The sequence below is a fragment of the Apteryx rowi genome, unplaced genomic scaffold (genome assembly GCF_003343035.1).
Source record: "Apteryx rowi isolate R43461 unplaced genomic scaffold, aptRow1 scaffold_157, whole genome shotgun sequence".
NCBI lineage: Eukaryota > Metazoa > Chordata > Aves > Apterygiformes > Apterygidae > Apteryx > Apteryx rowi.
In genome coordinates, this window is record NW_020447830.1 from 327,540 (window position 1) to 340,277 (window position 12,738).

The following is a 12,738-nucleotide window of genomic DNA, read 5'->3' on the forward strand; positions in this document are numbered from 1 at the left end:
ACATGTATTTCAAAATTATTTGACTTTCATTTGTACATTGTTGATAACTATTACTGATAGAGATAGTCCTCTTGCTTCAAATTAAACAGTCACTAACTTTGATACACACTCTTAGAAGAATGACCTTTCTATGTAATATGACAGCTTTAGTGGATGTTTTTCAGTCAAAACTGAAGAACTGTTTGTTCTCCTCTACTAATGCTTGAAAGTGGCTCGGAGCTTTCCTTGCTCCTCAGTGACACAAATATGGTATAGACCTCACAGAAGAGCAAGAGTCCTCATTAAGTTTTAGCTCTAATTTTATAAATGTTCTAAAAGAAATAAGTATAAACAATATTTGCCTTTTGTATCATAACTGAAACCATACTGCTAAACAATCATATCCTGTTCAGCCCATAATGACATCAGAAATATATGTTTATCATCTGCTCCGGACAACTTAGCATGATTTTGGCCCAGGGCAAAGTGGAACTCAAATCATTTGCAGTTGTCCAAACCAAGATAACCACACATTTCTGAGGTAATTGATACCTAAAAGGAACATTGCCTTTAGATCACAGTTCATGATTTAAGTACACTAATTCCTTAAAGAACATTGTTAGAATTTTTAAAGTGTCTATTGGATTTCCTCCAATACTTAGCATGGATTAAATATAATCTACTGCACAAGGAAAACGTGATACACTAGATTACCCCCATCCACTAATAACTCTTCCTTTAGGATTGGATCACATTTCCTACTATCGTTGACTCCCTTCTACCTATCTCAAAGTGACAACAAAATCCAAAACAAAGCAAAGCCAAAAATATCTTAAACATTTGGAGTAGCACGTCTCAAGTAATATTGCTTGTTTTGTCTTTTAAAAGCTATTAAGAAAGAAAATACATAGTACTGACTTCATGCCTGTATACAATTTATGACGATCTTATTCTAAAATAAGTAGATCTTGATTTTTTTTAACATGGGAACAGGTCAAGAGTTCACAAAGTGTAATGCAAGTAGAGCAATATGGAAAAGAATTAGACCCAATACTTTTAAACATACATATCTTACAGTTCATGAATTAGAGTCTAGTGAGAAAAAAAAATGCAATAAGATGAAAGATAACTATGTGATTTTGGGGGGCACGTTCCTTGACAGATAAACAGAAAGTTAGATATGCCCTTCTCTGGGACAGTGAACTTCACACTTCTGGCAACTTGTGTAGTTGTTTTAGACTAAAAAAAAAATTATACTGGAATGACAAAAGGAAGAGTAAAGAATAGCAGAAAGTCAAGTACATAGGTGATCCATTCAGAACAGCGCTCATATTTATTTTTGTCCACAAAAGCTCAAGGGGTATGTTTGCATTTATGCAAAACACAAATTTTACATAAATGAATAAATAAGTCTAAAAGAAAAGAAAAGCAACCACCCATTTCCAAAACACGAACAGTGGCTGGCAATGACTCCTCTAGGACACTGCTTCTCAGCTAGGGAGGAATGGGACTCATTCCTAATCAAATTCTTAATGAGGAAGGATTCCTGATTAGATATTGAACAATTTTAATGGTGAGAAGGAAGGGGACACAAGGTGGGGAAATGTCTCAATTCTGAAAAGGGTCTCCAGAAAGAAGAAAAACTGAGACTTATATCCAGGGCAGGACGAAAGTCTGATTATTCCTTACTTAGAATTTTCCATGAAATCCTGAAAGTGAAATGAGGACCAAATAAGCAAATACTGAACAGACGAATGTTACTGAACGCAAGAGACACCTCATCATACCAAAGCACCCACCTTCTAGAGCTGAAAGGGTACAAAAAGAGAGGACACAGGGATAATAAGGTCTATAGGGCAGACTGGCTACGACACAGTGCCATGTACCGATAAAGCTAAGCCTCAGTGAGCTAATGCTGGTATCGAAACCACACTGGTTCCACAGACTTTCATGCCAGCCTGCCAGCTTCTGATCCCAAGTTTGCTTTTTAGGAATGATATGGTACTGCATTCTATTATGTAGACATACCTTTCGTGTATACATAGATCAGAAAATAGGACTCAAAAACAGGAGGGAGAGAAGAACGTATATTGAAGCATGCAGGCACAGAGTATTTTTCATTTTATCTGTATCTGTGTCATATGAAAAGAGCCATCAGTTGTCATCTAGGTAGGATTTTCTAACGAGGAATAACAAAAAAGAAAAAAAAAAGTTTGTGAAAAATGTGCGTTAAATGTTTTTAAATTGAAACTGCTTTCTACAGGAAGGAAATACAAATACATGACAGACAGAAAGATCTATAACTACCCTTTCATAATCTTCCTTCTCAGCATGCCTGCTTAGATATCAGGAAACATTTGAAGGAATAGGAAAAATATGAAAATAAGATTCCTTTAGACCATCTGGGCAAAACAAAAAAAAATATATAATAATGATCTAATACGTAGCAAGAAAAAAGCATCGGGACAGCATGATGTATGAAGTCTCGTATACATTTCTCTGCTGGAGCTGGGTATCAACAAAAGAAAGGAATTACCTCCATCCGCTCTTGTTTAACATCATCAATCTCATCGTCTTCAAACATGGCTAGGAGCTCTCCAGTCTGGTCAATGGAGTTGAGAAAGTCTTGAGCAAGTTTCTGCCGTTTGTTGGTGTTGTTACTGTTGAATTTGTCTACGCAAGAGCAAACAAAGAACAACAAACTGAAGTTATTTGGCTATCCCACGTATGAACCAACTGTGAAGAGGAGTGTTGCCTTGAAGGGGAGACGCTCTGCAGGAAAGGCCTGTTCTTGCTGTCCTCCTCGGGCAAGTTGTGACACATGTCTGAGGTGAAGCCACCGCCGGGCTGCAGCAGCAATCTAGTCTAAAGACACTGACCTCCAGCCACCCACCGGAGGCTGCAGCAGGTTATACATCAGCACTGTGACAAGCGGCTTGGGACACCCTCAGTGGGAAGCCTAACAGTAACGAGAATGTCCTGTTATAACTGTGTCTAGTGCCCATATATTCTTATTTCTCACCAAAGGATCCATAGGGGATAGAGCTGCAGAAAAAAACACTCTTCTTTGTTTATAAAAAAACTCATTCAGTGTAATATAATACATGGAGGAAACACACTCTCCCAAAAGCATGAGCAACATCCGAACATCCTAATTACCTGCAACCTAAAGCCAACCATACACAAACCTTAAGATGCAACTCCACTGCTCTTACTACAGGTGATGGGCCATCCCTCAGCCAAAGCCTAGAGAACCCTGGTGAGATGCTCTCTGTTGTTCTAAGGGGAAAAATAGCTATAAAGACACTCAAGTCACAAAAAAAAGTAATGGCTTAATTTGCTAAAGCCAAAACATGATCTTCAATTAGCAGATGAACTCTGCTTAGGAAGCATTTCATGAGCACGTAAATGACTTATGAAAAGCATTTATTTGTTTTAAGTAGTGACATGGACTTAAGCGTTAAGGAAACAAAGTAGTCAGGTATTCTGCCAGACTGCTTGCATGAAACGATACACTTTCATGTTTTGTGAAAATAAAATGATGCAGGCAAATTAAATCTCTAATGAGCTGACAAAAACTTATTCACAAATTGAGTAAGTTAAAGCAAGAAGTACACTGTTTAGGTAACATTAATATGGACAGTCAGAGGACCCAAACATACAGAATTCATTGTAAGGGAAAAAAATTGTTTTAAAGCTCCGAGAAAGGAAATAAGCTAAAAATACAAAAAGTGACGCATGGAGATTGCAATGAACTGCAATAAAAATATGGTAAGATTTATATTTGTTATGATAAGTTTTAACTTTTTGTAAATGAGATTATAATTCGTTTATTGGTATAAATCACCCAAACTTTGCTGCAATTGTATGCATTTATACTAGTAAATGATATGACAGAGATAAATACTTTTTTGTAATTCAAAGAGCTTTGGGGTTTAAATGCATTTGTTACAAAATCTGTAACTTGCTTATGGAATGGGGAAATAAAAGTGTTTCCTGTTCTTTAAACTGCAGATTCAAAGTCTGAAGTGTTGAACAACACAGCAAACAAGCCCAGGTCACATATTAGTATTAAATAACTTTAGATTATGTGTTGTTGGTTTTTTTTTGTAAAAGATGTCAAAACTCTTTGATAATAATTTAAGAAATGTCCACTCAAATGAACCTCCCCCTTGCACACAGTAGCTGCCACATTTAAATTAAACAAGCTGAAATCAATTAGGCTTTTAATCAGCACTCATTTCTTAGTTCAACAAACTTCTGACATTAAACAGTCTCACTTATCATTTGGAAGGTAGAAGGAAATACTTTATTTTGAAGTAATTCAAATCGAAAAGCAGAGATTTAAAACAGAACTACCATGAAGTTAATATTTTGGTGTCTACAACTATCTAGATAAGATATTAATAATTTCCACTGAGCTGTTCAGTGCATTTAAAAAATATCAAACCTCCCCCAATTATACTTTTTTTGTTTTTACCTTCAATGAGGTCATCTTCTTCTATGCCTTTGACAATTTTAGATTTGTAGTCTCGAAAAAACATGTACTTAAGTAGCCTTCTAAGCTTCTTCTAAGAGAAAAAATACATTGATATTAATTAATATTATATATATAGCTATTATTTATTTAGACTAACTTTATAACACACAAGCATACAAATGTCTAACACATTATTCAGTAAATATATATTTTTACAAGGTTCAGAAGAACTTATTCCACTGAACTTCCATACATGGATAGTTCATCGAGGTCAGCAGCAATTCCACATTAAAAAATATTTATTTGGGCTCCTTGTTACTTTGGTTGCCAACCATGAGACTGTAATGGGTCTGACTTTCAGAAAGCAGAACATCAGAAATTCAGGCTTCCTTTGGGCACTCCAAAACCGTAACTTACTTTGCAAATTCAAACCTATAAATGCCAACTTCCATGATCTTTGACACCCATATTAACCACTGTTTTCAATATAGCCTTACTGATCACATCAGAAAAAGTCACTGCAACTGTTTTTCATGTTTTAGGGTTGTTTCATTTTGGTATGTTTTCATCATTTGCTTTCACCTATCAAATGGCAAGGGGAAAAGAAAAAAAAAAGGGGGGGGACAAAGGGAAAAGAAAGATAAAGGGAAAATAAATATTGTTGATAAAAATGGTCGACAAGCATTTTTGAATAATTTCAAAATTTGAAGAAATTGGCCTTTGGGTTCTCCTGGAAAATTCTGGTTTTATTTATTGACCTGCTCTACCTATTATCCAGAGAAAGCAAGACCATCTCTATATATGGAGATTTTAGTGAGATAAAGTACAGGAAGACTATTACAAAAGAAAAGCAAGATAGGATTTATTGACAGCTTAAATGAGGAAAATCTAATAGTCACACTGTCAAGCGTCACACCTGCATCTGCAGCCTGCATAAGCAGGAGACGTCAGAATGACTGATTTTTACATATAGGAAAAGCTTCTAAGGGATAAGGATCCATATCTACACGATTATTAAGAAATTGCTTTCAGTTCTAAGGCACATCACCCATCTTAAAGCTAGTGAAAAAAATGAACTGGTAATTGAAGTTATTGGAGAAAATGAGAATTAATTACAATGCCATGCAATTATTGTACTGGGCACAATATAATGCAATTGAAATGCAGCCATACTTTTTAGCAAAGCTAAATTTATGGATTATAGATTTCTTTGCTACAAGCTAAGCAAGCACATTCAACGATGATAAGCAGCTTATTATGTAAAATACGACATTTCTGTCTTATTACTATACCTTATCTTTGCGCATTAAGAACAGGAGATCTTCAGCAGAGATGACTCGAGCTCCCCTCAGCTGAGAAACTTCAGCTGCTTGCTGCAACTAAAATAAATGCATAAATTAGGATGGTTGCTTCTGTGTTAAAAATTGTATTCACTAGGTTTTTAAATAAGTTCAGATAACATTCTGCATGCTAGCATATGGCAAAATACACCACCTTAAAAACACAAGCTGGGACTCTCAAAGGTGTCACTTGCTCTGTTCCTGTTAGCCAAAAAGCGAGCAACAATTTCACAAAAAGCTTGAAATGCTTTCGACAAATCTCAAGCAAAAGCTTTTTTGTTTATATTTAAAATGGTCATTTCTAGCCCGCTCTTTTTCCTCCTTGCCCTGTGTTAGCCTTGGAAATGAACTTAGAATTCTCTCAGGCAACGTAAAAATGTCAAATTCTTTCCATACCATTTTATCTGCAACTGTGGACGGCGAGCTGATCCCTCTCCAAATTTTTTAGAATAACAAATATTAATTTTAAAGAGCTTACCTAAGTATTTTTGGAAAGAAATTCCACCTTACTTGACTTATCGTTACTACAAACCATGCCCACATGAAGACTTTGTTAGGCACATTGGTATTTCATTTGAAAGAAAAGGAATTAATCGGAAACACCGACTCTATTAATAAAGCAATTGGAAAAACACCAACTGAGCAGACCAGGCCACTTGGATACGAAGGAGAGAAAGAGAGGACTGAGGGATGCTGCTGGGGCCATTGGAGGTGGCCAAGGGAGCGTGAAGCGGAGAGCTGTCCTCCCCTCGCTCATGACAGCCCAAACGGCAGGGCCTCTAGAGGCCCAAGGCGCCTCCAATTCTGTTGTAAAGAGCAAAAATCTCTTTTTGAGGGACCGAGCACATCAGCTCCCTTTAGGGCTGGTGACTTGAAGGAAATCAGGTTGGTCGCACACGACCAGGCAGCACAAGACCAGAAAGCAACCTCGCCCAAGGAGATGCTCAGCAAGCCCCGGGGCTAGCAAGGACCAACCCAACGCTCAAGAGAAGTCTACACTTTGACCACGTCATGGTGACTTTTGCGATGTCACGGTGTAGAGTCGGTGGGTTGAAAAGGATGCTTCCCAGCATGGAACGCTCCTTTTCCTCTAGAGTCAAAACCACTGTCCAAGAGGCAAGATTTCATCACAACTTGCTCTTATCCTTGTCGCCCTCTGATGGACGCACTGCATGGGAGCCCAGCATAAAAGTTCTCAAAAAGGGAGATGTCTTAAAAAAAAACAACTTGCTATTAAAACTCCTACACACCTGTAACACGATCAATGAGCAGAAATTTAATTTACTTCCAAATATCTCCATATTCTTCTTTCAGAAAGGCATTAATGCACCTGAAAATAATTTAAAGAAATCCTATCCCTCCCGCTCGCACTAGCAACGGTTTCACTCAGTATCACTGGCTGAATAAGTATATTATTAATCTGAGCTCCCATGCTGCTATGACTTGAAATAGGCCTATTCAGAAGTTAAAAAGATCAACAAAAACAGTAGCTGTTTCTAATATCCAAACGGGGGGGTGGGGGGGAAGATTTTCGTGTTGGCAAGTGTTCAGTGGGCAAAAGATTCAGTCCATAAATCATAATACTGGACTGCATTAATTTTTTTTTTCCACCCTAATCACACGCATACAAAACCTTAACTGTATCTGGTATCCACAACACAAAACACACGGCACCGAGAGCTTCGGGTTTTCTCCTGCAAACGCTCCATCGGCCCTGAGAGTCATCGAGGCCGGAGAGTTTTTGGGAATTCAGAAGTCACCGTAATATAATCCGACTTGAGCAGACTTGAAGAAAGCACCAACGTGAAAAATGATCGTCGTGTTTTTTTGGCGCGAGGCAAAGTGTTTCTTATTGCGATTCGTTTGAGGACACACAAGGTACTTATATTTTGAATGTAAAATATAAAGAGCTGGATAAAAATAATTTTACCGGGAACGAGCTAATATGCAGCTCTGGTGTAAATCCATTGCAGCTAATGGATTTGCGCCAAGGCCGACTCTGGCCCAAGGAAGTTTATAAGTGCTACAAAAACTGACCTTACCATGGTGATAACACAACACAGCTTTTCCAAATACCATATAAAACAGCAGCAGAAGTATCCAGCAGGAACGTACGCTCTAGCTCTCTGACATCTATAGGACCATATCTATTAGACGCACTAATTTTCTTACCATGAAATTCGGGTGTTTTAATTTCCGTGTGCAGCTGAAAGACGGTATTTTCCCAAATGATAAACACTTGACAGTGTCACGTAAAGAAAAGACTGTGTGCAAGCTACTCGCAGGACTTGCCCGATGAAGTAAGGGAGATGAAGGGTAGTAGGCCAAATTCATGTCCCAGTTTGCATCTAAGTAAATCCAGAATAACAGCGTTTACTTTAGCGGAGTTATTCTGGGATAAAAACAAGATCAAATCCTGGAAAAAATATTCTTAGTTGCTACCAAAACAATGAAAACTTTATTCGCATTTTGCCTTGAATTTTGCATCTATTTTATTTTAAGTAATGAACCCACAGTATTTAATTTCTTTGGCTTAAAGAGAGCAAAATAGGAAAATAATTACTTCCCGTACAGGTATAAAATATGGATTATTTATCCAAACAGACCATAATGAGTTCTGCATTGGTACACACATATTTACCTGGGAAACCAGGCTATGCTCAGGTAAATATGTATCCAAGCAATTAAAAAAAAATTACATCCCACACAGCCTAGGCTGGGGGGGGGGGGAGATGTATTTATAGTTCTAACGCACACATAATTGACTCATTCAAACCACAACATGAGCGCTCCGCTATAATTAGTATTATAGCCAACTGTCTTATTGGACTGTCCCAGAGCTACCGTTAATATGCAATATGCCCCGATTCCTTAATTTCGTGGATTTTTAGCTCCTGGGCAGCGGGTCTACTGCCAGGGACTGCAGCTAATACCTGCGATTTTAAGGGCTATGATGACTTTTCACACCTGAGGCTACAACAGCACTTCTGGAAAGGCAAAAGTGGAGATACAGCAAGCATTTCCCACAATTTCTGTTCAAGTCTTAGCCATACTCCTTACCAGGCATCGAATCTGGGGCGGCAGTAGTGCCAATGTGCTCAGGGCCTTTTTTTCCAAATTTTGAAATGATTCAAGTTATTTAGCTCACGCCAGAAGGTATTTTATTTTGGATTATCTCAAAGAACAGTAAGCGATCAAAGTTACTTAGCTTCTTTAAGAAAAAACAGCCTAAATTTCCTAATATCAGAAAACAATACTTGAGACCTCAGAGTCTGAATATATTTTTTTATTACAGCTAAATTATGAACCCCTAAAAGTGAAGTTTTAATAACGGAAGTGTTGAAATGACTTTAACTATAGGAGCACAAATAGCTCTGTTAATAATTAGGAGTTTATGAAAAATAAGTGTATTTTACAATTTTGCACATTACAAAGAAGGTAGTATATACAGTAACTATATTTTAAAGTCTAAGAAGAAATGGCTGGGGAATAATATTTTAAAATGTAATCACTGGTTTAATGACTTTATGAAGTTAACTTTCTTGGCAGGATGAACTGAAGTATGTTAACAGTCACCTTACGGCTATTTTCTTTTTGCAACTTCTGCAAATTATAGATTTGTTGAAAGGAGTATTCATTCTGCAATGACAGCAGCACAGTTACTTCAATGGTACTGTCTCCTTTCTTTTTCCATAATTATTTTTTCTTCCACTACCTCCAAAGTCAACAATCACTGATACTTCTTCTACAAAAATGTCTCGATGGACAAACAGTCAAAAAGCTGGAAAACAAACATGCTTCGTTGTGACATAATCACTCCAGTTAGTTAAACTGTATAGCGGAGAGAAATGGTAATGTTTGCATGCCTTCAAGCTGCTGAGAGCCAAGAATAATGCTTCAAGAGCTACAATTTTGTTTTTATTATAGAGGAAAATTAGATCATGGTTCACCTGGCTGAGGCTTTTTTTTGGGGGGGGTGGGAGGCAGGAAGGTTGTTTTGTTATTAAATATGCATTAAAATTTCCCAATTTCTCATCTTTTCTATTTCAAACGTACGCATCCATAAAAACACGCCAACAGAATATGCTGAATTTAGAGGCAGCGCCACAAATTCACTCTGAGCAGAACGCCCCAATACATTTCTGAAGGCAATTAAACGTGAGAGGTAAGCATAGCTTTTCATTTGAGTCCTTCCATACAACATCCTACCCACCCCTAAAGCTGACACCTGAGGTTCTAGTTCTAATGCACACGGGAAAATGCAAAATTTGCTTCTGCGAGTCAGCCTTACGCCATGCCTTACCCAGCTAGACCAGTGCGTGAGAATAATTACATTATGGAGTCCATCAGGGCATGCTGATAGGTGATGACTTAGGACCACCACATGCGGGCGAAACAGCATGACTGAAGCTCCGCAAGCTGTCTAAAACATGAAACTAAAGATTAAAAGACAACAAATTTTGCTGTTATTAGGTATCTGTTTTCAAATCTAAATATACTTTATTGAAGAGCATTTAGTACATCATCGGGAGGTCGTGTGTGACCCAGAGAAGACAAACCTCAGCATCCCATTTGGAGGCTTTAGTAGAGCAGTTTTTGTGTGACATCCATTGAATTTCAGTACATACAGATCATGAGAGCAAGAAAACATCAGCTTATATGTGATGGCCATTCAGGCCTTGGAGTTCACCGAGAACCTGCTTTCAACTATGTCCCTTGCTCTGTTTGTTTCTTCAAAAAAATCTACTCTTTAATATCTGAAGACAGATCAACCACTTCATGCTGCCTCCTAGCAGGTGGCAATGGCTGTGGGCTCCCGCAGTTCAGTCAGTCCTAAGAGCCGTGATTTGGATACAGAGACTCTGCAGCCAGTTACTAATATCGGCAGAAGAATCCTCTCCAGCAATAAACGGATTTTGTTTTTTCCCTTCGAATAAAGAGCACGTCTACAGGTCCAATACGCAGCAGTGGCGTTGGCATCAGAGGTGATAAGCAGTCAGTGTAAATTAGAAAAAAATCAGACTGCTCTGACAAACAGTGAAGAAAACAGCCCTTTCCTTGGCTGCTTTCAAACTGGAATTGTGTGAAAAGATGAAGAAAAGGTAAGGTATTTCATTATTACACCCTTTTGTTTCAAATGCAACAGAAGGCGGCGCACATATACGTGATGTGAAAACAGCAGGAGCAGAGCACCCTGAGACATGTTTCAGCTGATGTTCTTCGCGTTTCAAGCAAGACCCTTCTGAACATATATATTCAAAAAAAGAGATTGGAAAAACGTTCACAGCCTTAGGAAACTACACGGAGTCAGTCTGTGCAATGGAGCGGGTGTGCAGGAGCTCCTGGAGCTCACTGCGGGTTTAGAGTGAATTGGAAGGGGAAGGCTTTCATAAAAAAGACTGATGCGATAAAACTGAAAATTACCAATTTTCAATTAAAGCATACACCATTTCCATTCAAAATGACGCACAAATGCAACAGAATAGGCTAGACTGTACTTGACCGTCCCAGGTGCCTGAAGCCTGCACCTTGCACTGAACCTGGGAATACGCATCTCGGTCTAGTAGGTTCCCAGGCTGTAATGATGCATGGGGTTATTCTGCCACAGCGGCAGAAACTTCGTAGACCCTCAAGTTTATCAAGCTCCCTCTGGACTGGAGCTCTGCCATTTGGCATGTCAGGCACCCCCCAATTTAGTATTTCCATCTAGGTTGTTGATGAAGAGGTTGAAATATATGGGGCTCAGCATCACCTCCCATGGTGCCTCCACTCATTCCCAGTGTCTAAGAGGCTTAAGCATTGCTCCACGGGAGAAGAGGGGGAAAAAGTTACATTAAAATCTTTTCTCAAGTGCAGAAAAATGCCGTTTTCACAGCCGATTCCCCATGTTTGGTCAGTTCCTTGGATACAGCGTACTAACTCCTGCGGTTCGGTAGGCAGGAGAACAGCAATCCCACCGCCAGATGCGATTATAGGGAAGCTGAAGCCTTGCGCTCCCTTTTTTTTCTTTTTGCTTTTTAGAAGATATTAATCACAGCTGAGCCCCACATTTGTCGGCACTCAGAACCATTTTTATTTTAACTATAAACAGGCAAAATTATTAGAAAAATGGTAATGTATTTTTAAAGCCTAGTTGCCTAGGCTCTCCTCCTGATTGTGAAGATTTTCCTCTATTAGAGACTGTATGATTTTTTAAATTATACTGAGTAGATTAAATAATGGAAATAAATTTCCAAATAAATAGTGAAATCAATACTGCTATGTTGCAGAAGTTGAGCTTTAAATCAAAGCCCGATTTTTTTTTAAATGTATTTTTTACAAATAATTTAAGCTTAGCGTCTCAAATTAGATCTTGCCATTATACTTTCTATCATATAGAGGAAAGAATTTAATGTAGGTATGAACAATAACTACATTTCAACTTAAGCTTCAGGCATGACTTTTTCCCTGTTTTTCCTTCTTTCAATTCAAATTCCAAAACCAACACTTTGGGCTAACATTTTATACCCATAATTCTTCTGCTGCCCGCAAAACAAAAGAGAGCCTATTGCACACTTGACGTTTCGATACTTACCAAACCAAGTGAAACGATCCCAACAACAGTAAAACGCTAAAGCTTTTAAATGCAGAAAAATATGCAGACTGAGTTCAGTTTCGATATGGTCAAACTATTCGGGGGCTACACAGACCTTGCAAATTCAAGATTTCGGGTAGAGCTGAGGGTTGCCACTGCTGATGCTCTCTCCACTGCTAATGATGATAACGACAGGCAAGAAAACAGACAAACTTAGAAACATCTACTTTATTTTTTATTAGTACAGGGGAGCAAAAAAAAGTTTGCAAAATATCGAAATGGGAGCGACACAGCGGTGCTCTCCAGAATGGGCTGAAGAGCTGTGAAAAAAGTTTGGTGAAGTAAGAACTTTGCATCTTTCAAGG

General features: G+C 38.3%; 1 protein-coding gene across 2 annotated transcripts in view; it reads right to left on the reverse strand.

Annotated features, from left to right (window-relative positions):
• Window positions 1-12,738, reverse strand: part of SUPT3H (SPT3 homolog, SAGA and STAGA complex component) — a 284,473-nt gene that overhangs the window by 85,603 nt on the left and 186,132 nt on the right. For both annotated transcript variants that reach the window (XM_026059416.1, XM_026059415.1), the window contains exons 4-6: window positions 5,752-5,838; window positions 4,460-4,550; window positions 2,516-2,652 (exon numbers count right to left, since the gene is read on the reverse strand). In XM_026059416.1, the coding sequence (XP_025915201.1) occupies window positions 2,516-2,652; window positions 4,460-4,550; window positions 5,752-5,838 (315 nt within the window). The remainder of the gene's footprint in view (window positions 1-2,515; window positions 2,653-4,459; window positions 4,551-5,751; window positions 5,839-12,738) is intronic.